The following is a 26,388-nucleotide window of genomic DNA, read 5'->3' as shown; positions in this document are numbered from 1 at the left end:
TTGCATTTCCTTGAAATCTGGTGATCTCGATAGTATTATCACATGAAAAGGCATCCCCTATTTAGTTGGAAATGATACTTTAAACGTTTCTCTACTGTGTTTGGTTCCAAACTTAAGTTGGACTAGCGGCCATTTTGGATTTGACCTCACGGTCCTCAGAGGTCAAATCTGACTTCCCTACCCGTCTGAAAATGAACATTATGGCATATACTAACTATGCTGAAAGTTTCACGCTTCTTTCAAAAAGTGCACGATTTGCTCAAAAACGGGAGTTAAACAGCTCTACTACTATACAGTAATACAATGTGAGACCATGTGCATTGCAACCGATTTATTTTAGTCCTCTGTGCTCAGCGGTGGTGTAAAGTAACTAAGTACATGTACTGTAACTGTACTTAAGTGTTTGAGGTATTTTTACTTCCTTCAGTATTTACAATTTTCAATACTTCTACTGCACTATATCTCAGAAGAAAATATTGTACTTTTACTCCACTACAATTATATGAAAACTTTAGTTACTATTACTTTGTCGGTTTTGATTATTATTACAAAACACTAATTAACACTACAGCCGTAGGCTACAGTATATATATATTTTGGCCGTTTGAAAATAGCAGATCTACAAGCTCACAATGCGTGGCGATGCAACACATTGTGAGCTTGCAGATCTGCTATTTTCAAAAGATTTGTATTCATTTTACACATTTGAAAACTTGTGAAATGGGACTTTCTGCATAATGAGTATTTTTTTTAAACTTTTGGTACATTAAGTATATTTTGATGCAGATACCTTTGTACTTTTACTCAATAAAAAATGTAATACGGGACTTACTTGTAACAGAGTATATCTACATTGCAGTTTTGATACTTTTACTTAAGTAAAACATGTGAGTACTTTTTCCACCACTGGGGCACGCACGCACGCACGCACGCACGCACGCACGCACGCACGCACGCACACACACACACACACACACACACACACACACACACACACACACACACACACACACACACACACACACACACACACACACACACACACACACACACGCAGACACGCAGAAGACGTGCTACGGCGGGTGGAGAGACACATGTCGTTTCAGAGCAGGCCAGAGTGATCATCATCACACACACCGGTGTGTGTCGGTGATAAAGGTTATAATCAGGGGTGAAAGTGGCCCTTTTCTGGGGTCTGACCCCCAAAACATTGTTAAAAAAATTCATAGAAAACTGCATTTTGATTTGGGCACAGTTATACCTATAAGTTATAGATTATGGGTACAATTTTGAGGTATTTTTTACTTTACTGGAGTGTTTCCAATTGTCTATACTTTTACTTCTACTACAGCTCAGAGGCAAATATTGTACTTTTACTCCACTACAATTATTTGAAAACTTTAGTTACTAGTTACTTTGCAGATATAAATTATTAAATTATAAAACATACATTAACCAGACTTTAGCCCTATTTTATACCTAGGCTATTTCAAAATAGCAGATCTACAAGCTCACAAGCTTGTAGATCTGCTATTTTCAAACATTTTAGTGCTTTACATACATACATTGCAGTATTGATACATTTGAGTACTTTTTCCACCACTGTACCTGCTGGGCGTTGTTCTACAAACTTTGTTTTTAACCACATTATCAGCTTCTTCAACTCTCTCTTCTTTTCTCTTGAACGTCTCAGTTAGTTTTCGTTGCATTGTGCTTCATTTACTTTTTTAAATTGCATTCTTCATCATAACCGTGTTCATTTCCCCTCGTGGTTCTTTTATTTTCCTTTTTTCCAGAAAAGACATGTTGAATCAATCAGAACCAACTATGCTAGTCTGTCAGCCAACCAGAAACATGTTTTGAACGTTGGTGGAATTTAATTTGTCATAGAGCCCGCCTGCTTTATCCGGTCATTTGCACACACACACATAGGCATGGACAAAGGCAGTTTCCCTATCCGTCCTATCCTGGATCTCCAACCTGCAAAGTGAATTGATCCCAGTCCCAGGTTTGTTGCGCTTTTCTTTTAAGTAACTTTAATCATCTAGGCCATTCATACAACGTCGGATATATTACTGTTTAGACTTATTTCAAAGCTAATAAAATGTTGTAGAATAATGTCATAATGTGAACATATGGAAAAGTACAGTCTTATAGATAAGGTTTAAGGGAATGATGTCATGTGTTCAGATCAAGGCAGAAGCTATTTTCAGTGTCCTGGGAGGAGAAGGCGGGCCAAGCATTGTTTAGACAAGGAGCCTATTTGTGATTGACGGTCACAGACAGCAGGTAGTTTATTTATACTAAACTGTCTGTATATAATGGCTCGCATTGGAAGCAAACAGGACTCTGTGTTTTTGGGCTACACACAGATGTCGCGTCCAACAGGATAAAATGGATCTATGGACTATGCACTGTACGTCGAATTGACTTGTATGTATGGGATGCTGAGAACTCTGACAATAAAATGGAATTGTTAAGAAAGAAAAGCTCCGGTCTCTGAGCGATGATTCTTTATTCCCCGCCTCCGGAAATGGATCCGTATTTCTGCCGGTTCCCTTATGACTCAGATACCACATTAATATGTCGTGTATTTGAGTCATTAAACTGCGTGTTATCAGGCCCGTTGGTGGTAATAATATGGAGGAGAATAGAAGAGAGACGACGTCAGGGTTTCCAGGTTTCCAATCATTCATTTATTCAGCATTCCTTCAAGTACAGCATCATCCTAGAATCCAGGGCAGAGAGCCCTCTCCAGCACACAGCCTCCTCTGGGCACGACCATCATCCCAAACAAACATCTTACACCGTTCTTATAGTAGAGCATTTACCACAGATGCCATTCTAAATAGCCATATAAGGTATGTACTTAAAATAAGAGCAACACAATGGCCATTTGGCTCAGCTGCAGCTGTTGCTGCGTTAGAATATAGCAATTTCACCAGTCACACTCTGAGTAGCAGATGGCAGGCTGGCTCACAACACATTCATGATTCTCTTACTTTAGTAAACTGACTTATATCATTTCTTAATATGTTTTAACTTGCACACTGTCCATATACCACACGCACGCATGCGCAAATTTACGCGACTCGCTGGAGAAGATGAGACGCTTCTCGGCTCCGTAGAATAACACCGTAAAAATGGCACGGATTAAGCTGACACAAATACACAGTGGAACAATTCAAAAGCACTTTATTAGAAAACTTAACTAATAACACTTGTGTATGTTAATCTGACGTTAGTAGATTATGTTTTCTTCTTGAACATGGCTATGGGTCTGTGGCAGGTTATTTAATATGGGATTTTGACAGCTGCCTTCGACTTCTTCTTAACGGAACGGCGTTCCGGTACCGAATCTTTTACCGGAACGCTGTTCCGGACCATTCCGGCCCACTTTCACCCCTGGTTATAATTAAATAATCATTCATTTAACCCATTAAGACCTGAGGCCATTCTTAAAAAAATCTAAATCTCAACAGTTTTTTGAAAAAAATCTGGAAAATATTTTTTCAAGATTTTTCAAATAGTAATAATAATTTTTTTTTTTGAATAGCCCAAAGAAATCTTAAAATGAGACGCAGATGCGTCCCCGGTCTTAATGGGTTAATGACAGTATGTAGTAGTATGTAACTTTAATATTCGCTTTTGTGGGTGTGTGTTCGGCCTCCGGTGTTCAATGGTCACATATGCTGCAATACCCCGCTCCGCCCGGTGTGAACCAGGCACGGCGGACCGTGTGACAGTCCTCCCCCAGCCCGCTCTCATCTACCCCGGGAGAGCTGGTGGAGAGAGGGGCCTCCCGGAACATAACCGGTTTTCACCGCTTCCACGACTGGTTGTATATCCTTTTATTTCAGACCATAAATATGCCATGTTCTTGCCAAATCACCATTAATATTACATAAATCGAAATTTTATTCGGAACTCCTCCATCCTCCGTCTGCTGCGAGACATGGGTTGAATTGTTCTTGGCTGAATGAGCTAGTCCCCGCCTACTCAGATCATGCTGTGTTCTGATTGGCTAGAATTCAGCTTTAAAAAGTTGACGTCTCGAAAGGCAAAAAAAAAAGCAGCTTCAAGAATGAGGTCTAGGGAGAAAAAAATGCAAGCTTTTCTATTTGATCTTTTAAAAGCTCATTAAAAAATTATAAAGCTGATTTGCATAGAGATAACATTGAAAATAAAAGCTGATTAATTGTTCCGAGCTAGATGTGTTTTTCTACATCTCATAACATAGGAGTGGACGGAAGTGAATCTTGTTGGGATGACGTCATATCCGTCCATTCCTTCTCTCGCAGTCGAGGGATCATTCATAGGTTGCAAAAGAGCATAGGTTGCCATCTACTTCAATGGCAGTCAAAAGTTGGATTTGAAATTATGTAGATCTACGCCAATGGCAGGGAATGTGTTAACTATTTTAAAATGTTTTTCAAAATAGCAAAAAAATAGCAAAAACGTTTAAGGATAAGGGGTAAGGCAGCATGCAAGATAGGCCCCTTAGTGTAAAGGGGGAAAAAAAGAGGGGGCCTTAGTATACTGTAGAGCCCTGGGGGATTCCGGTCGACTAAGAATAGGCTATAGGGTTTAAGTGGTTAATAGATTGGATGGGTTCAAATTGCAGATGTGTGCAAATGTACAATTGCGACAATTAACCTTTCCCCCTTAATTATGATGTGGTGACCATGGCATACTGTAAGACCTACAGTATAATGTACAGTAAGGTGATGTGAGACCTAATGGCCTCCAGACATCAGCAGACTTTTTAAAAACCACACGTCACTCACATTTAACAACTGTCTTTTAACAATTAGGGGTCCATACTGTAAAAAAGCGGTTATAGAGCTGGCCGTGCCTGTTTGCCAGTGAAAAGTAACTAAGTGCATTTACTCTGTTACTTTATTGTACAAGTACAATTATTTAAAAACTTTAGTTACTAGTTACTTTGTAGATTTTGATGTTTGATGTTTACAAAACATACATTAACCACTTCAGCCGTATGTACATTTCGGCTATAGCCGATCTAGAAGCTCACAATGCACGCATTGTGAGCTTGTAGATCTGCAATTTTTGGGCGGTGAAACCGCCCCTATATGTGAGGTTTGGATATTTGCACACCAAATCCTGCGCTGTGATTGGCCACCAGTGTACCCCCCTAACCCTGCACCGTGATTGGCCAATCACAGTCTATTCAGGACTGTGATTGGCTAGGGAAACATGACACATGTGCATAGCCCTATAAATAGGACTATGCACTTAAAAAAAACACATTTATGTTTTTTTTTTAAGTTAGGGGTGTACAATGGTTGGTCCACAATATTACTTTTCTTTAAGTGAACTTCCATCACTGTGATGACCACTGTGACCACACCGCCCACTTCACACTGGGTGTGATTTTTTTATACATACATGCTTGTGACAGGGAACAATAATATATATAATAAATATACAAATAAAAGTCAATTTCTTCAAAAAAAATGTGTGCATTGGTATTTGCTGTTTCCCTGCTCCTTGGTTGAAAATAAATATTGTGCGCAACTCATTGGATATTAGCTCAGGAAAGTTCAGGAAAAACAAAAATGAGCAGCTACTTGAAAAGTGCAGAAAACTACGCAATATAGTTACTAAATTGATCAGAAATGCCAAAAATAATTTCTTAAATGAGAACATTAAGGCAAACAAAAGCCACCCACAAAAACTGTGGGAGGCACTAAAACAATTAGGCTGCAACGGCAACATTCATACCAAATCTACAAACATTATGCATTATCTCAAGTGGCTCGCTCATTACTGACAAGCAAGTGGTAGCTGGTAGACGGTCTTGGGACGGTCCGCCTTTGAGTCACCCGATTGGACAGAGGAGGAAAATCAGCATAGCGCGCATAAATTCAAGATGTGCGCGACACGCGGAAATATGCACAAGAGCGCGAATCCACGCATTTACATTGACAAAGCATTGGCAGATTCCACCCCAGAGGTAAAATAAAAGTGCGGTGGGACAGGCCAGACTCATGTCTATTATTGTACTGTGCTGCTGTGTTGGTTCGAGTCGAATAAAGAAGATACCATTCAAAGAAGAAGTGTAGCCCGCTCATTCCCACGGCACAGAAGGACTGGACAACGCTACCAAGCTATAGGAAATAAGGGTTACAATGTTTGTTTGGACGCCTGAAATGCAAACGGACTGCATTACAAGGACTCTTTTTGTTTTGGTGTGTAAACATAGACCCATCATCAAATGGATATTGGTGCCAGCCGGGTCCTCTTATGAAGCCATAACTCTTGTGATTTCACTCTGACACAGTGGTGGAAAAAGTACTCAAATTCTTTACTTAAGTAAAAGTACCAATACTGCAATATAGAAATACTCAGTTACAAGTAAAACTCCAGAATTCAAAATTTACTTGAGTAAAAGTACAAAAGTATTGGCATCAAAATTTACTAAAGTACCAACAGTAAAATTACTAAAACATTTGAAAATAGCTGATGTACAAGCTCACAACGCGTCGCAGCGTAAAAAAATCTCAAAAGTGTACTGAAGTACAGTACTTCAGTAAATGTACTTAGTTACTTTACACCAGTGGAGACCACCCCTCCCCCATCTGACAACATTGTCAGCGCTCTGTCTGATACAATAGCCTACTTCAATTATTAGATCATCAGAAACTCTGCGCTCAGGTCAGGATTATATCACATAAATATGAAGAGCTTAATAAGAACGATATTCGCTATGTCTCTGAAACAGTGTAGTAGACAGTACTTTTCAAGGGGTTTCACTACTTGCTTGGACGCAAACACTTCTCCACCGAAGCTAGGAGACTCCTTACCACGAGCCCTCCACACCCTGGATGGATCCTTGACTGCTGGAACAAGCAATGGTCCAAGTCAACATCCACGTTGAGGAAGTTCATCAACTCTCCTTCAACCAACCCACCTGGGTGTGACCTACCACGGAATGCCTGGGTCAACCTCAACAGACTTCGGTCTGGAGTAGCAAAGACCCAAATCTACCTGCATATGATCGGAGTGTCTGTCACTGATCTCTGTGAATGCGGAAAACCACAGACTGTTGAACATATTATCGATGAATGCCCAATCTTCAAATCACCACATGGAGTCAGCGGCCTCATTGAACTGGATGATGATACCACTTCTTGGCTGATGTCCCATTTGCCTGTGTAGCCCTACACGAACGAACGAACTACTTGCTTGCGTAATTTCTTGTTTGTTTTTTTGCAAATCGGGCCTCTGCCACAAACTTTCGAAGCCAATTGTAGGCAATTTAAATGGAGTCTGACAAATCTAATGTTTTGATCACATGACTACAGAGATACAGTGTGCTGGTGGAGAAATGGTGGTCGATGGCTCAAATGCCCAATAAATAATGGACCTTGATATGGATTGAAAGGGGTTGAAAATCACTGGGTTAATGGGTAAAAAAAAAGAAAAAAGAAACTCTCTCTCACATTAATGCCAGTGTAACAGTGATCACCCTACCCTGTGCCTAAGGGTTGCCTCTAGTGGTGTAAAGTAACTAAATAAATGTAGTACTTAAGTACAATGTTGAGGTACTTTTACTTTACTGTAGTATTTCCAATTGTCTATACTTTTACTTCTACTCCACTACATCTCAGAGGCAAATATTATACTTTTACTCCACTACAATTATTTGAAAACTTTAGTTACTTTGCAGATATAAATTATTACACTATAAAACATACATTAACCACTTTAGCCCTATTTTAAATTTGAAAATAGCAGATCTACAAGCTCACAACGCGTCGCATCGCCAAAGATTGTTAATATAGCAATAAGTAGGTCGGGAGATGGCTTATTGTCGGTATCAGCCGAGTAACACGCGGGAGTCTGTCCCCGTTACTATGCGCTAGACCCCTGGGAGATGGATTGCTGAGGTGGAGCGCCACACCTATCCTCAGCTCCCAGTACTTACCGCACGACTTACCGCACCCAAGCCGTGCTACTCATGCGCTGAGTTGGCGGTGCCCGGGATCGAACCCATGACCTTGTGGTCTGAAGGCGAGAGCTCTACCGACTGAGCTACCCGGACACGATACACAATCTCTATTGGAGCCACTAGAGGCGAAGTAGTACACAAAGAGTGTGTTGCTGGGATAGAGAAAAGTCGATAACAAAGTTGATTTTCCCCTCATTTGTGTCTATAAAAAAAGCCATTTTAGTATGAAAATCTTGTACATATTGTGTGGCTTCTGATGATTGGGTCCAATATTTAGTTCAGTGACCATGGAGTTAAAGAATGGTTCAGAAGCTGTGTTCACGTTCGCTCTTCCATTGGAATCAATAGACTCCAACTTGCTTCCTGTCTCCTAAAAAGGAAACGGGAAGTAAACCGGAGAATGCGACTCTTGCTATTTCCCTCTTGGGCATCGCGACGCGTTGTGAGCTGGTTGATCGTCTATTTTCAAACATTTTAGTACTTTCACTTTTGGTACTTTAAGTACATTTTGATACGTTTTGTATTTTTTACACAAGCACATTTTGAATTCCGGACTTTTACTTGTAACAGAGTACCTCTACATTGCAGTATCGATACTTTTACTTAAGTAAAACATTTGAGTACTTTTTCCACCACTGCTCACACTAATGCCAGTGTGCCAGCGATCACCCTCCCCTGTGCCAGTGTTGGCACCCCGTGCCTAAGGGTTGCCCCCCCCCCCCTGCACCAGAGGGACACAGTTACTGGCAGATGGGAGGAGAGGGGGTGATGAGGAGTTCTCTCATGATTTGATTTGGTGCAGTAATGAGCGTTGTTATTAGATTACGGGGCTGGAATGTATAAGCAAGGTCATCATAATAACCAAACAGTGGGCCGGGATCCATTTTGTGGCTCGCGAGTAAATATTCCCTTTTTTGGTTTCCTATATAAAAATATATATATATATATTTCAGAAAACTTTGAAACAAATGTTTAAACCAAAAATATCACAACATTTTCAAAAGTATTTCATGAATCAAATCAGAAAATCTAATCATTTCCATTAAAAAAATAAAATAAAAAAGAATAACGTTTAAGAAGTGTCAAAATAGCAGATCTACAAGCTTGTAGATATTCTATTTTCACTAGCTGGGGTTCCGGGCAAACGTATAAATTCCCTTTTGGGTCTCGAGCTAAAAAAGCACTGATAAGGAGGATAATCAGCCAAAATAAAAATGCTCAATTTACAATGTAGGTATTTAAGAAGACGCTCTTATCCAGAGTGACTTGCAATAAGCAAAGGATAATGTATTATTGGGTGATTATCTTATCTAATCACCCTGAAGGGCTTTAAATTTCAATAATGACCCCCTCCCCATACATTATCCCGCTTATTACACGGCTACTTAATACATTACATTACAGTCATTTAGCAGACGCTTTTATCCAAAGCGACTTACAATAAGTGTATTCAACATAGGTAGGGAACGAAAACTACTAATCACCAGAAGTCTTTAGTGCATTTTCTGCAAAAACAAGCAACCAAGAGTATACCTAGCGCTAAGGTAAAAGTGCAATATATCAGCTACCTATTTCCTTAAACAGATGAGACAAAATAGCTAAATCAAATGAGCATGAGCTAAAACAAATAAGTGTATCGACTAAACAAGATCCAATAAACAATACAACAATAGAAAACAAGCGTTCGTACAACTAGTTAACAACAAGTAGGTCAGGCAGAGAGGAAGGGTAGTGTTTCCTGAAGAGGTGGGTTTTCAGCCTGCGGCGAAATATGGGCAGTGACTCTGCTGTCCTAACATAACATAATAAATACATTAATAAATTGACCCAAAAGTAACAACAAAAATAAGTATTTCCTTGCTTACGGCAAAGAAAGTATTGGGCTGGGCGGACAAGTTCGCCTCGGAAAACAAATGACAGTAGTCCATAAGGTAACGGGAAGACTCGCCCCAAAACACACTCGCCCCCATTCTTTACCACCGGATTTGCGTATGATACCGCTGGATTTGCCCCGGGGTGACTGTGTTTTGGGGCGGGTGTTTTGTTATGCTTGCGTTGGTGCGCCACGATAAACAAGGAAGTGTTGTGGATCAAATAGAATCACTTTTCGGTTATTGCATCGTCTATTTCTCACTTCAAATGTTTTCAAAAACATTCTTGTTTTTCAAATAATTGTAGTTCAGTAAAAGTACATTTGCCTTTGATATGTAGTGGAGTAAAAGTAAAAGAAATTGGAAATACTCCAGTAAAGTAAATATACATAAGTACAGTACTTGAGTAAATGTACTTAGTTACTGTCCACCACTGCTGAAGTAAATACTCAAGTATTCAGTACATTTTCTCTGACTCACAACGAGTCATGGTGCGACACGTTTGCGATGCTTTTTCTCATTTTCTCAAAAGATTTTGAAAGTGAAAGTAAATCGTTTTATAAATATTGAACTAATGAAAAGTATTAACAAGAGCTTGTGACTTTTTTTCCATTTCATGAAAAGTAATAGATTTGGACATACAAGGTTTCAACCCGACAACATCGATGAGCTATGAAGCTGTTTATAAGGTATAGAAAATGTGCAGCGTGCAGAAAGTTAATGAAACCTGTTCAACGTGGATTTACTGTGACACGCACGCTCACACACACACACACACACACACACACACACACACGCCCAGGAACATTAACAAAACAACACAATGCAGAACTGCTGCCTATCCTTGGTAAATGGCATAGTAATTCTCACATTCACGCTCGGTTGTCTTTTTTTAATAAGAGTGTGTGTGTGTGTGTGTGTGTGTGTGTGTGTGTGTGTGTGTGTGTGTGTGTGTGTGTGTGTGTGTGTGTGTGTGTGTGTGTGTGTGTGTGTGTGTGTGTGTGTGTGTGTGTCCAAATTGAACTGAAATGGAATTTTGCGCAAAGGCTGTGCGTCTAGACCATATATGGGCAACTGGCGGCCCGGGGGCCATATGCGGCCCCCACCTTCACTTAATGCGGCCCGCAGGTTAATATCGGAATACTGATGTATTATTCATTTCAGCTGTTACAATTCCAAACATACAAACATGACCCGCTTTAATTACTTCAGTCTATATTAGTAGCTTAATGACTATAAAAATTCTATTGTCTTGTTTATGTCCAATGTATTTGTATTTAAGTTCATAAAGTTGTCATAAGTATAACTAAATGCATTTGAAATTAAATAAAAAGAATACTTTTCAGAATTCCAATAAAAAAATAGCCGATCTACAAACTCAAAATGCGTCGCAGTGCGATGCGTTTTGAGCTTGTAGATTGGCTATTTGTGGTACTTTTGTGTACTACTTGTGTGACATAGAATGGCGAAGTATGGCATTAATTTACGAAAAAAGTAAAAATACGGATATAAGACGTGTCTGCCCGACAGTGTATGCAATGTGGCCCTCTGGAGTAAGTGTGGAAATATAGTGGACCTCTCCATCATCAAAGTTGCCCACCCCTGGTCTAGACTGCACCTCACAATCCCCTCTGGTGACGGCCCTTGTACTGACGCCCGTGTCGGGCTTCCGTTTCACAAGAGAAATGGTTGTTTAAAGGGATAGTTCACCCTAATCTGTTTTTGTCATTAGTCATTTGTCACCGACTAGTCATAGAGACTTGAATTCATGGATATATTTTTCCATTCCTAAGACAATAATTTGATGACCAGCGGAGCGGTAGGCAGCGGTTCCGGTAGGAGACAGAAAAAGGAGACTCTTTGTGTCTCCTACCGGAACCCACTGTTGGTCATAAAATGTTTAGCTTAGGAATGTGACAAAAACAAATTTCCATGAATTCAAGTCTCCATGGGGTGGCTAATCGATAGAAAAAAGGTCATTTTGGGGTGAACTATGACTGATAGTTGATGATGGTTTAAAAGAAGTTAGACTTACAAGCAGAAATAGATTCAGGTTGGGGTTTAGGATTAGACATTTTAGAGGTTACCTTTAGAGGTTGGAGTTATGTCCAGTTTAAACTGAGAATAACTGATCTAAAAACTCACAACGTGTCGCTGTGCGGCGTGTTGTGAGCTTGCTAGATCAGCTATTTTTTGGCTACTGACTTGAGGTTAAAGATTGCCAAACATTGCAAAATTGGCATTCATGAAATTGTCATATAAAATAAGTCTAGTAACACACAACGCGTGCACGTGTGTGTGCGCGTGTGTGTGTTCCTGCCCTGAGCTATTGTGTATTATGTTGACACTTGACTTGACACATTGGTCTTACAGTATGTAGACACACATATGTGTGCGTTTCTGTATGCAGCCAATGATATGCACACACACACACACACACACACAAATGTTGTGGCCCTCACAAGTATAGCAATGCAAACGTGTGTGTACACAGTAATTGAGTGTTTTTTTTCTGCATATGCGTGCATTTCCAGGCACATATGATTTGTGTGTGTGTGTGTGTGTGTGTGTGTGTGTGTGTGTGTGTGTGTGTGTGTGTGTGTGTGTGTGTGTGTGTGTGTGTGTGTGTGTGTGTGTGTGTGTGTGTGTGTGTGTGTGTGTGTGTGTGTGTGTGTGTGTGTGTGATGGTGTCAGGGACAGGACAGAAAATCCTCCCATGTGTGGAGGTTAGACATGATGAGGACAAAACAGAAGGACTGCAGTCAGTCAAAGCCTCGAATAACACACACACACTCACACTCTAACAAACAGTACGGACACAAACGATCATATTGTCCTCTTATCTCCATATTCTAACTTTTTGGGCATGCTGATATGCCCATATATGGAGATCTCTGTATCCGTCAGTCCTCGTCCATTTGTATGCCCTTATATGGAGATATCTGATGTCATTGGAGCTGACTGATTTGTTGAGGTTAGACAACACACTCCATACAGCTACTATAGTCAGCTACTATATGATAATCTGTCAAGACAGATTCAGCCCTACTTTATCATTATTAATGATTTTAAAAAAAAACTTTGAAAACATAAAGTGTTTATGAAAAGGTTTACTAAGGTAATAAAATTAAGTGTAAAATTCGCCCCAAACCTCGTTGACTTCTATTGAGATTATAGTGTATTGCAAACGGCAGAAGTTGAAATAGCGACATCTGCTGGGCGGCTGGGCCATTAATAGGACCAGCAGGCAGAACGAGAACCCGGAAGTGAGCTTCAATTCCAGCGAAGGGGGTTTGCCCCTTGGCCCATTTACGCAAACAAATCAGTTAGCTCCATATGGGCACAAGGGGGCATGCCCATACAGTATATGGCAATATGACCATATACTGATGACATCAGTGATCTCAATATATAGGCATGAAGGGGACACCGAAAAACGGGTAACGGGTACTGTGATAAAGCCCCTGACACTATGACATATTGGTCGGATCGGCAGTGCGACGTAGGTGTGAGGGCCACGTAGCGGCCCCAACTCTAGATGTGAGGGCCTGGAACCAAGCCATGCAGTCTCCTGGTGAATCAAGACCATAAAACACTTGATTCTGTGTCAAAAAAACATTTGAATATTTAATTATATTATACTTTAATAAATAAAAAATGTTGCGGTTTAAATTTAGTTTTTTGACACGGAATCAAATCAAGTGTTATGGTCTTGATTCACCATGGAGCCTGGATGGCTTGGTTCCAGGCTTAAAATAATTTCCGGAAATTTCATGGGAAAGAATGAATGGGTTTTCTTTCTGTGGCGCCACACAGCAGCCATATTGGAAAGAAATTGGGCATCTTCTTACTTCCTTCACATGTGTTACTGATGATTCTAATGAAGGCTCTGTTCCATTCTGGTCAAACAGAGTCAGGGTGCTGATATTGTGCATGTTGGCTCATAGACATATAAAGGTAGACGCCTCCTTCGGCTCTGAGGCGTGCGTATCTCGGCCGTGCTTCCACTTCCTTCCGCTTCAGCAGGGCAAGCTGGAAACTTCTGTGTGCGTCACATAAGGGGGCGTTCGGTAGGCCAATCAGAGGCAGGTGGGGCGGGTCTTTTCTTTAGAGGCAGCCGCGCAGCAACTAGTCAGTTAGACGTGCTGTGATTGGCCAGTAGTCAATGCGCTGTGATTGGCCAGTAGTCAAGTAGCCCTGCGGAAGAGGCTTGTATTGACATACCAGTCCAATGCGGACTGGTATGTCTATGTATGTTTAAAAGAAAGTGTCTCCGATACTTTCAACCATGCGACACTAATGGTTGGGAGGTGTATTGCACTCTGATACATGACAAAACAAAAATAAAACAAAAAAGAAAATGGCCGGCGATGGGATTAAAATGCTTTTTATTGAACAATACGGGAGATACGGGTACTCATCGCGGTCCGCATCGCCTTGTAACATCCGTGGCTCGGTGGTAAGCACTTTATATTTGAAATCTGAACGTTTATGTTTATGTGAGAGATGGCAATGTGAAAAAATCGAACACAACTTTAGACCAGGGGGACTCGGCACCATGACGCTTGTATACAAGCGTCATGTGAACCATGGCTAGGGGGTCCTTGAAATTAAAAGGTTTGTTAACCACTGTGCTACACTAAATGGAACAGAGCCTTCGTTAGAATCATTGGTAACACCTGTGAAGGAAGTAAGAAGAGGCCCAATTTCTTTACTATATGGCTGCTGTGCATAGAGCCTAGACAAGCTAGAGAACAGAGGTGGAACGCTTGTTTTGAATTTGCATTTCCAATTTAGTACTCTCGTCCAGATGCGACTTACAAAAGTGCAAAGTCGGAGCAAGCGACCGGAGCATTTGTCAAGCGGTGACAGGATAAGTGTTGGGAGTAATTAGAGTGTGAGGGGAACAAGGAAAGAAAGGATAAACTTAAACTACACAACTAGCGTCAGTCTGAGTGGATTAGCCCATTAAGACCGGGAACGTATCTGTGTAACCACTTTGGCTATTCAAAAATAGCAGATATACAAGCTCATAGCGCCGAGTGCCGCGGCGCTAGTAGAGCTTGTAGATCTGCATTTTTTTTTTTAATCGTGAACATTTTGTGCAAATCTTTGAATATATATACATTTTTACATTTTTAACTCAAATCTTTGCTTCTATAGGGGTTCCTGGAACAATATATTTTGAGATGGGGGTCTGCGGCCAAATACATATCATTTTGGGGGTCCTTGACATGAAAGAGTTTGAGAACCACTGATTATAGCAACATAATTTTTTTCCAAAAACTGTTAAAATTTAGAAGACATGTGTTGAATCCCCCAGAAGCAAAGATTTTAGTTACAAATGTTCGCTTTAAATATATATATATTCAAACTACAGATTTGCACAGATTTAAAAAAAAAACTAATTTAAAAAAATGACACAGATGCGTTCCCGGTCTTAATGGGTTAGGAGGCGGCGCTGACGCAGAGCTGTGTACAACATGGCAACCGGTGGTTGCTGCACTCTGAAAGGTCACTGTGTTTATACCTGAGGAGATGCAGGTGACATTTTACGTTCCTTTGTAGACTCATTTTCCACCAGTTTCGCCACCTATCAAGATCTCAGAAGCAGTAATAGTAATAGTTTCCCAAACAGTGGGTCGGGACCCATGTTTGGGTTGCGGACCAATTTGTATTGGTCGTGTGTAAATATCCCTCTTTTTGTATTTAAAAAAATATATATATTTCAAAAGATTAAAACAAGTTTCATCAGTTAAAAACAATTCCAGCATTTTTCTAAAGTATTTCATAAATTAAAAAAATTCAAACGAGGAAATAGTGAAAATATTTTTGAAAAAATAGATTTTTCAGTAGTTTGGTCCCAGGCAAATGTCTAATTTCAGTGTTTGGTCTCAAGCTAAATAGTTTGGGAACCACTACTATAGTGAGTATTACATAGGATATCCCCCTTCAGCTCTACTTTGCAATGCAAATTATGAATGTCACAGGAGTGTTGTTCCAAATAGTGTACATTTACTGCACTGCTTTGTTTTTTTGTTTGTTTTTGCAGTACATTTACTCAAGTACTGTACTATTTATATACTATAAAGTACAATTTGAGATACTTTTACATCTACTCCACCACATCTGGGAGGCAAATACTGTACTTTTTACTCCACTACAATTATGTGAAAACTTTAGTTACTAGTTGCTTTGTAGATTAGGCTATTATTACAAAACATACATTAACCACTTCAGCCCTATACTTCAGCTATTTGAAAGTAGACTATCTACAAGCTCACAACGCGTCAAAGTTGCAGTTGCTGGCACGTAAGCATTAATTAGCAGTTGGACAAGGGTACCTAATACTCTCTCTCTCTCTCTCTCTCTCTCTCTCTCTCTCTCTCTCTCTCTCTCTCTCTCTCTCTCTCTCTCTCTCTCTCTCTCTCTCTCTCTCTCTCTCTCTCTCTCTCTCTCTCTCTCTCTCTCTCTCTCTCTCTCTCTCTCTCTCTCTCTCTCTCTCTCTCTCTCTCTCTCTCTCCCCCTCCAAGCTCATAGCACGCTTGTAGATCTGCTCTCTTTCTTTTTTTTTAACCCTGCAAGACCCGGATATATTTCTACTTACAAAAAAAAATTGTCAACCTTTCAGATGGTGTTTTAGGAGTACTTTGGAGAGGAAAATATAATGTTTTTTAAAAAAAATAGTTTTCGTAAGGTTTTATTGAAATGTTGTAATATTACAACAGTGGGTCTAACGGGTAGCAGAATTTCCTATAGGCCATTTTACTCACTGTCAGAATAGCATGGCAAATGTCTATATACTTCACTAAAACAACTTAAGGGTTCATTTATATGGTTATGGTTTATCATTTGGCCTCAGAACAGTATACATTATGAATAATATTGGGCTAATATTTCACTCTCTGGCACTGTCAAGTTGTCAACTAGATGTAACGAGGTCATCAAAGACTGATATCTGTTGCGTGGCATCACATCAGCTACAGGGGCATATCGTGTGTTGGCTTCCCAGTACATTCGGCATCCATTCATTTGTACAAGGCCCATGTTCAGATGCATGCCCATCATTTGCTCTATTTCTTTTCCACTTGTGTTAACTGATGTTCCTGTTGTTTGAAGGCTGTACACATTTGTGTTTGTTGTCAGGGAGTCAATCATGTCTTCGGACACAAACCGGCGGAAGTACTGCAGTGGTGTGTGGAGTGAACTCACATCTTCAGTCAAAGGTGGACCAGAAAAGTCTGTATTAGGGCTGATGAAGGTCTTCTTCTGCCACTGATATCTTTCACTGGGTTTGGCGTGTTTGGCCGGTTGGGGGGGGGGCAGTGGGTCAGTGGGTTCACTGGGTTCACTGGGTGGATGGTTTTCTTTGGACTCCTCTCCACAGGCCTCTTCATCCGACTCTTCATCAGTTTCAGTAAAGTCGATGTCCACATCACTCTCTCCATTCATTACAATATCCTAACACATCCCTTGCAGTGAAGCGAGGGCTCTCTCCTTGCTTGTGGCATTCTGAAATGAAAATAAAGAAATACCATTAGTACATTAGTACTAGCACATCTCACTGCAGGTACATATTTCACAAGTCACACAATACTGTCTGGCCAACCTATTGTACTTTGCTTATCCTCACAAGTGGCATCAGTGATGATGGTACTTAGCACCATCAGTGATGAATGATGATGCTTAGCCTAACAAAGGGATTGGGGATGACTGTAAGTGGGCAATCCCAACACCCATCACATGAACAATGATGAGAGATTCTTAACTGGGCGACTCCCATATGAACAATTACCATACACTGATTGCTAACCACAAACATTACCAAAATGTTTTGCTAAAACATTATAGGCAATGACATGTTATAAGCTAATGATGCAGTATATTTGTCTTCGAGTACAATTGGTTACAATATACAAATTGGTATATATATATATATATATATATATATATATATATATATATATATATATATATATATATACACACACACACACACACACACACACACACACACACACACACACACACACACACACACACATACCAATTTGTATGTTTTTAACCAATTGTACTCGAAGACAAATATACTGCTTTAGCTTATAAGTTATAACATTTCATTGCCTATAATGTTTTAGCAAAACATTTTGGTAATGTTTGTGGTTATTTGTGGTATATATATATATATAGTAATGCAATGTGGGGAAAATACACATAATTGTATAAATGTATTGTGAAAACTATAAGACTCCACTTAGCCAGGTGAACAGGTGGCATTGCTATTTGCTACCACTATGACCCAGAGTTGTAAAAAAACAACAAGTATAAAGCATGCTCTAATTTACATTTGGGGGATATCTTTCCCAATAATATCATATGTACATGTTCTAGACATTCTAATGATCACCAAAAAAATTATTGCAGACATTTTACTTACTTTTTTGTGAGAAATCCTGTCCAGTGAAAAAGAGATTGTTCTTCCTTCAAGGATTTTCAAGTTGTGACTTTTCCTGCCTCTGTGGGGGGTATTTATATGCAAATATCCCGGCCAATGACATTGCAAGACTAAACAATAGGATCCAATGATGATGTTTAGGTGAAAGAATAACAGGAAAACAAATGATTTATACCATGTTTTTGATAAAATACAAATGTTGTAATATTACAACTGCGGGTCTTGGAGGGTTAATAGCCAAAGAAATCTAAAAATGACCAATGCTCTCCCCGGTCTTAATAATTTAAAGGGATAGTTCCCCCAAAATATTCTTTTTTTTACATTACATTACAGTCATTTAGCAGACGCTTTTATCCAAAGCGACTTACAATAGACAATAGTCACCACATAATGTAAGTGACACTGACACCTCTCTCCACCTCTGCCCTTCCCTCCCTGTTAGGAGAGCCAGCGTCCAACAAGGAGAACAACTGTCTGAACGCGGCCAAGGCGTGCAACCTGAACGACACGTGCAAGAAGTACCGCTCCGCCTACATTAACCCCTGCACCACCCGGGTGTCCGCCTCCGAGGTCTGCAACAAACGCAAGTGCCACAAGGCCCTGCGACAGTTCTTTGACAAGGTAAACGCAGTAGTTATCCAACTTTGTTTGTGCCAAAGACCCCCAAAATGTATATTTATTCGGGCCACGGACACCCATCTGAAAATGTTTGGCACAAATATATAATATAATATTTTTTATACGTTTCCAATCATTTCCGATATTTTCAAAAGTAGCAGATGTACAAGCTCTTTCGTGCCGCGCTGCGAGCTTGCACATCTGCTATTTTTGCCAGACCCAGGGGGTCGGGCCTACATGAGGCTTTGTCGGTCCCCCTCTCCAAACGTTTTCGTCCATAGGCTACATGGGCATAAAAGAGGGGGTCGGGCCTACATGAGGCTTTGTCGGTCCCCCTCTCCAAACGTTTTCATCCATACATGGGCATAAAAGAGGTCTGTCTTCTGTCCTCTTTTTGATTGGCTAAGCTTAGCGTGACGTAGTGCTCTGATCTTTCAACCACTAGGGGTCTGGCAGTACCAGGTCTCCTGGTTCCTTTGTTAAATAGCCAATGGATAAAGTGGTTAAAATGATTGTGATGCTATGTTAACTACTTTTGCTGGGGACCCCCTGGATCTACAAGCTCACGACGCCTCGCGCGTTAAGCGCTTGTAGATCAGCTATTTTCACAATATTTATCTGTGGAACAGAGTCAAACTGAATGTAATGCCTCAACTCCTACAATTCCAAGTGCTTGTCAGGGTGAGAGGGGGGGGGGGTCCCCAGTTCAAATGTGATTGTTTTTGGGGGGTCACAGCCAAGGGCCCAGCTTCCTGCTTTAAAATTCAGTCTATATGGGAAGTGACAGTTCATATGAATGGCCTGTAGTTTTGCTGTTTTACCCCTGCTAGTGTCAGAAAGAATTTTTCTCCATTCAAGTGGGTGGGTTTTTGACAAACTTTAGACTTGATTTTCTTACCTTAATAAACATTGTCATAAATACTATATGCTTCCAGTCGCTAGTTTAAAGTCTTCTTTCAATCATCATGATATGCGTTTTGGTAAATTATGGACCCATTTATTTTAAAATTGACGGGATGATTTGATTGACAAGCTACCCAACCAATAGCATTCATTTAGCGATTGATTTCCGGTTGCTTTTTGGTATATATTAAAGATGGCGGATTTGAAATCGTTGAAAAATAGGCTTCATTTACGGTCTGTAGAGTCTGGGGGCGTCACTTTGTCCATCTCTTTTATACAGTCTATGGTCACGGCCTGAAAAGGTCGAGAACCACTGGCTTTGGTTGTGTTCGCACTGGCTGCCTTTTAAGAAGAAAAATCGCTACCTAGAGCGCTTTATTATTTTTTTAAAGTAAGACATAAACTAGTAATTCTGTGGACTTGGCCCCAGTCTAAGTATAGGGTATAAGTGTCTATTTTTCTGTGTGTGTGTCTTTCCAGGTCCCTCCTAAACACAGCTACGGCATGCTGTTCTGCTCGTGTCCACCGGGGGACCTGTCGGCTTGCGCCGAGCGCAGGCGACAAACCATCGTCCCCATCTGCTCCTACGAGGACAAGGACACGCCCAACTGTATGACCGTGCAGAACTCATGCAAGACCAACTACATCTGCAGGTACACTCCTATAACTGTATGACTGTACTAGACCAACTACTTCTTCTAGTACACTCCTATAACTGTACTGTACTATGCTCCCCGTCCGTGATGGGAGGAAGTCATATGTCATAGGATGTCATGGATGTCCATATTTGGTCACTACTGTTACGGCCACTACACTTGGCTCGAACACCAGTGACCATAACATAATAATAGGACAAAAATCAGGTCTCAATAGAAATGACATTTATTTTATATTCAGAAAAAACATGTGCAATGGGTTCTTGTGAGCAACCAGGTCAATAAATATACCAGGAGGGTAGAGGTATAATAAATTAACCAAAACAAAGACCTAAATAAATGTCCTAACCAAACAAAAGTAGTAATGGGCTGGCCAAACTAAAAAGTGGAGCCAGGCAATATGTGCCCGTCGTCTCACCAGACTCCCATAAACTACCAAAACATACAATAAGCTAAACTAACCAGAAACCGAAAATCATAACAAACAATACTCACAACCAGCCCATTTGAACTGAAATAAAGAACTACAAATAAACAAACAAACACAAGGGATCAAATACACAGGTGTGCTCGGCTGGGGAGATCCCTGAGAGCTGGCTACAGCTCCACTTATTCACCTGTTTCCTAGGCTGTGTGTTTTCCACTTCCTGTCGGATTTCATTGGATATCATTAGTCATCTGACCAGTTTCATTGGATTTCATTGGATCAAATCGACAGGAAGTGGAAAACACACAGGAAGTGTTAAGCCTAGGAAACAGGTGAAGCCCTAATCACACATGAAGCACAGCTGAGAAGGGGAGGGGCAGCCAGAGCACTCCCAGGTGAGTGACAGGTGTCTAGCCAGACCAGGGCAGTAGAGCCAGCAAGGCAGGATAGACACTAAACACAGGACAAATAAGCATTAGTGAACACATCAGCAAAGAAGATAGACTGAGGTGTGAATATGTGCTAGCACATAACAACTACAGTGGAGGACATGATGAAATCATCAATCATGGCAAGAATTAGGAGTACTAGCAATGATTCCACGGCCGCCAAATTGTTACAGTTCCTTAAAGGGGCCTGAAAACAACGTTTTAAAAGATGTTAACAGATATACAGCCATTGATTGTGACAGAGAACAATAATATAAGTAAATTTCTTCATAGTTTTGTGCATTGGTAGTTTGCTGCAATTTGTTTGCTGTTTCCCTGCTCCTTGGTTGAAAATAAATATTTGACGCAACTCATTGGATATTAGCTCACACGGTAACCCGTGGTGACATTGACATATTGAATTAATATTAATATGTTTGTATCAATACATTTCCTCTCTCTCTCTATCTCTCTCCACACAAGATCGTTAATGACATCTTGTGTTTGGAAAACAGTGTTAATTTTGACAGCAAATTTTTATTTATTTGTAGTCATAGTCATGTCATATGTCAATATTCATTTTAGTTGTAGTCCTATTTTAGTCGCCTGAAATGTTTTAGTTTTAGTCTAGTTTTAGTCAACTAAATTGACAGCTGATTTAGTCGATTAAAATTGTATTTTGTCGGGCCTCGATGGTGTCATAATGCCTGATTTATACTTAGACGTATGTCAAAAATAGAGTAATACGTCCTTCCTATTGCTCACTCGCTCTTCAATCTCCGTGTGGAGGGGTTGGCCCTGATGGCCTCCAGCTTCCTCTGCAGTGGTAAAAAGTAATGTTTGAGGTATTTTTACTTCACTTGAGTATTTCTAATTTCCAATACTTTTACTTCTACTCCACTACATCTCAGAGTCAAATATTGTATTTTTACTCCACTACATTTATTTGAAAACTTGAGTTACAAGTTACTTTGTAGATTTTGATTATTATTAGAAAACATACATTAACCACTTCAGCCCTATACATTTTCGCTATTTGAAAATAGCAGATCTACAAGCTCACGCTTGTAGATCTGTTATTTTCAACAAAAAAATATATATGCATTTTTTACATATGAAAATATTCTGCAAAATGAGCACTTTCTACTTTTGTTACTTTAAGTAAATTTTGATACCAATACTTTTGTAGCCTACTTTTACTGAAGTGAGATTTGAATTCTGGATTTTTACTTGTAACCGAGTATTTCTACATTGCAGTACTGATACTTTTACTTTAAATTGCACTTTTTCCACCTTAGTCCCCAGGTCTAAGCTTATACTCAGGGGTATTGAGCCTTCTCTGTGGCTGCCCCAAAGCTCTGGAATGAACTCCCCCTCCATGTCAAGCTGGCCCCCTCACTCTCTGTTTTTAAAACTCCTCTTAAAGGGATACTGTAGTTCACCCCCACATTGACTTTTTTCCTATAGATTACACACCCCATGGAGACTTGAATGAATGGAGATTTTTTTGTTTTTGTCGCATTCCTAAGCCAATAATTTGATGAGTGGCGGCGGCTCCGGTAGGAGACACAAAGTGTCAACTTTGAGTCTCCTACCGGAGACATTAGCATCTTTCCGCCTGTCATCAAATTATTGGCTTAGGAATGCGACAAAAACAAAAAAATTCAAGCTTCATGGGGTGTGTATTTGATATAAAATAAGTCATTTTTGTGGTTAACAAACGAGTTGCAACTAAAACAAAGGTCATTTTGACTATAATTTCAGTTCATTTTAGTTAGTTTTGTAAACACACATTACAGTTTCAGTTAGTTATAATTTTGTTTATTATTCTAGTTTTTATCTAGTTCAGTTAACTAAAATGTTTTTACATTTTTGTTTTCGTTATTTCGTTCGTTTTCGTTACCTTTAACCTTCATATAGACGTCCTTTCCTTCTTTACATAACCTTGTAGGAGTGAGGATAGTCAACTTTGAGTCTCCTACCGGAGACATTAGCATCTTTCCGCCGGTCATCAAATTATTGGCGTAGGAATGTGACAAAAACTAAAATATCTCCATGAATACAAGGCTTCATGGGGTGTGTAATTGATAGAAAATAAGTCATTTTTGGGGTGAACTATGCCTTTCACCAATGCAACTACTTAAAACTGCCATTTGGGGATAATGGTTGCAAGTAGTTGCAAGGAGTCGCAGTTGCATTGGTGGACTGGCCTTAAAAAAACTATTTTTATTCCCAAGCTTTTAATCCAGTTTGAGTTTTACTTTTATTTGATGAGTTTTATTTGTGTTTCATGAGTTTATTTGTGTTCTTTTTACTAATACGATTCTCTCTGCTTTATTGTGTCTCTTGAACTCTTATTTGTGCGTCTTCGACATTTTCTGTAAAGCACTTTGGTCAACTCTGTTGTTTTTAAATGTGCTCTATAAATAAAGTTGGATTGGATTGGTAAAGATGCACTGGTGCGCTCCTCTTCCCAAGCACCCGAGCATACAATTCAGTGCTCCCTGTTTTGTGGGGGAACGTAAACCTATGCTCCCTCAGCCCTATGTTCCCCGAAAACTAACACTAACCCCAACCCCAACCTGGGAACCCATTCCCTTTGTTTTTTGCCTCTGGGGGCACCACCTCCTTTTTTGTGTAGAAACAGGAACTAGGGTTTGGCTCCTCCCCTTCTTAGTCCTTAGTCCACTTCCTCCCTGGGACTTCTTTATTCCTACTAACAAAGACACTACATGTTTAGGGCAGTGATGCTGAGAGATTCTGCTGTTAGCAGAACAGATTCTGCTGTCTCCGTCACATTTTTTGGTGCAGCGCAAGCTGAAAACAGAGCACCAGGTTTTTGACGGTCCTGATTGCGTCTGACAACCCTCGTAATTTACGCCCCGATGTTGAACCGTTACTACGACCCCACACGACTGTGTTTTGGGGCGAGCTACGTCAGAGGACGTGCCTGCAACTGCCATAAAACTGGTAGGGGAAATGAATCGAATTAATTTCAATCCAAAGGCTTATAAATATTGAGAGAAACAAAAACAAAGGGCATTTTGACTAAAGGGCAGTTTGTTTTAGTTAGTTTTGTAAACACACAATACAGTTTCCGTTAGTTATCGTTTTTTGTATTATAGTTTTTATTTAGTTCAGTTAAGGAAAATGTTTTTTACATTTTAGTTTTCGTTATTTTGTTCGTTTTCGTTATCCATAATAACCTTGATATAGATGTGCATTCCTTCTTTACATAACCTTGTAGGAGTGAGGATAGTGAATAGCGTTGCACACACATACCTGCAACTCATTGCAGTGGTTGTCACACATTTTGATTTCAAGGAGAACCAATTTGACATGCATTAGTCCACAGATCATTTTCTTTTGATCTCTTGTATGGAACTTTCTTGTCTGTCGTTGATGGTTGTCATGGCTACCAGTTCCCACCTGAGGTTGTGTGGGAGTTCCGACTGCTCCAGACCGTACTGAATGACTGTTAGCTTGCATGAACAGGCCCTCATCAGAGTGTGTGGAGTTCATGCGTTTGTATCCTCCAAAGAGGATGATACGATCTCCCACCATGCAACAGCACATAACAGACCTCCAATACCTTCGGCTCCCCTTGGGTATAACCTTCTTCCAGGAGAAGGTCTCTGGGTTGAATTCCCACAGATCATAAAAGGTCTGTCCAGCGTTATAGCCACCAAGTATGTACAGCTCTCCATTGTAGGTAAAGGCTGAAATAAACCATCGTTCTCCTGAATGAAGCAGTGCATGAGGCGTGTTCAGCCAGCAGTTTGTCTCTGTGTCAAACACTCTGATATTGTTGTGTCCTCCCCCGCCTCCGAATACAAACATCTTCGTCCCGATGATGTTGGCAGAGTGAAATACTGAAACAAGTGGTGGAATTCCCCTGGCGTTAATTGAAGACCAGACCATTGTGGTGGTGTCCAGCTTGTAGATGTCATTAGGGATAGTCTGCTGCTGGCTGGTGCCTCCATAGATGTACACAACCTTCCCCAAGACGCAGGCTGAGGGGTTGTACCTCCCCTCTGGAACGGCCCAGAAACCTTGGTCTTCGACCATCTGTGGGTGTCCACATCAAATGCATAAAGCCTGTTGCAGAAAGGAACCCCTCCCCAGATGTAGATGACATCTTCTACCAGCACGGCTGTGTGGCCCACACGCCTGGAGGGAACCTCAGGGGGACGTTCTCCTCTTCCAGATGTCACTGGGGGCATCTTCATCCAGTCCAAAGACACTGTGTTGAAGACGTACACTTCCATCTGGTACTTGTTGGCCATGTAGCACTTGTTGGAGCATTCTCCAAATGAGTACACCTTGTGCTCCACTGCAACAGCAACATGATTCATCTCCCGTCCTCCTTTCAGATGAACTGTCCAGTGCAGCATTCCCACACCTACCACTCACTGTACGATGGAATGGATTTAGATCAATGGCGTGTGTTGCGGCGATAACTTCACTTCAGGGGTTTCAGCTCACAACCTTTACCAATACTCAGGCTGAGGGTGTGAAAACAAAGGAATGCAAAGTTCAGGGAATTCACTTTAAATGTTGTTATCAATGTGATTTCAAAAACAGCTATTTGAGCACTTTGGTTGTCAGGTCTTAACGATTGCTCATGTGATCTGTGAAAGATATTCCACGTTCCTTTTATACTATGCTCCCCGTGATGGGAGGAAGTCATATGTCATAGTACAGTATGTCATGGATGTCCATATTTGGTCATTACAGTGGAGGACATAATGACTAGGGGTGGGACGATATATCGATATCGCGATATATCGCGATACTTTCTCCCACGATAACTAATCGATATACTGCCGAAAAATATCGATATACATTTTTTTTTTATTATTATTTTGTTTTGATACGTTGTTTTTCCTACTCTGTATTTGTGTAATGATGATTTTGAACTGTTTGGTGCTATTTTATGTGTTTATGAATTGAATACAAGGACTATCGTGATATATCATTGGTGAAATTTCATGCAATATATCGTGATATCGCAATATATCGATATTTTCAGATATCGTGATATATCGTTGGTGA

At 40.4% G+C, this 26,388-nt stretch overlaps 1 protein-coding gene across 1 annotated transcript in view; it reads left to right on the top strand.

The window, feature by feature from the left end:
- The window catches only part of gfra1b (gdnf family receptor alpha 1b), a gene marked incomplete at both ends in the record, with an annotated part of 102,262 nt that overhangs the window by 55,954 nt on the left and 19,920 nt on the right, over positions 1 to 26,388 (top strand). The window contains 2 exons of the mRNA XM_080454809.1: positions 18,744 to 18,922; positions 20,303 to 20,475. Coding sequence (XP_080310935.1) covers positions 18,744 to 18,922; positions 20,303 to 20,475 — 352 coding nt within the window. The remainder of the gene's footprint in view (positions 1 to 18,743; positions 18,923 to 20,302; positions 20,476 to 26,388) is intronic.

The sequence above is a fragment of the Gymnoscopelus braueri genome, assembly GCF_963280865.1.
Source record: "Gymnoscopelus braueri genome assembly, chromosome: 17".
Taxonomy (NCBI): Eukaryota; Metazoa; Chordata; class Actinopteri; order Myctophiformes; family Myctophidae; genus Gymnoscopelus; species Gymnoscopelus braueri.
This window is presented reverse-complemented; position numbering and strand designations above follow the sequence as displayed.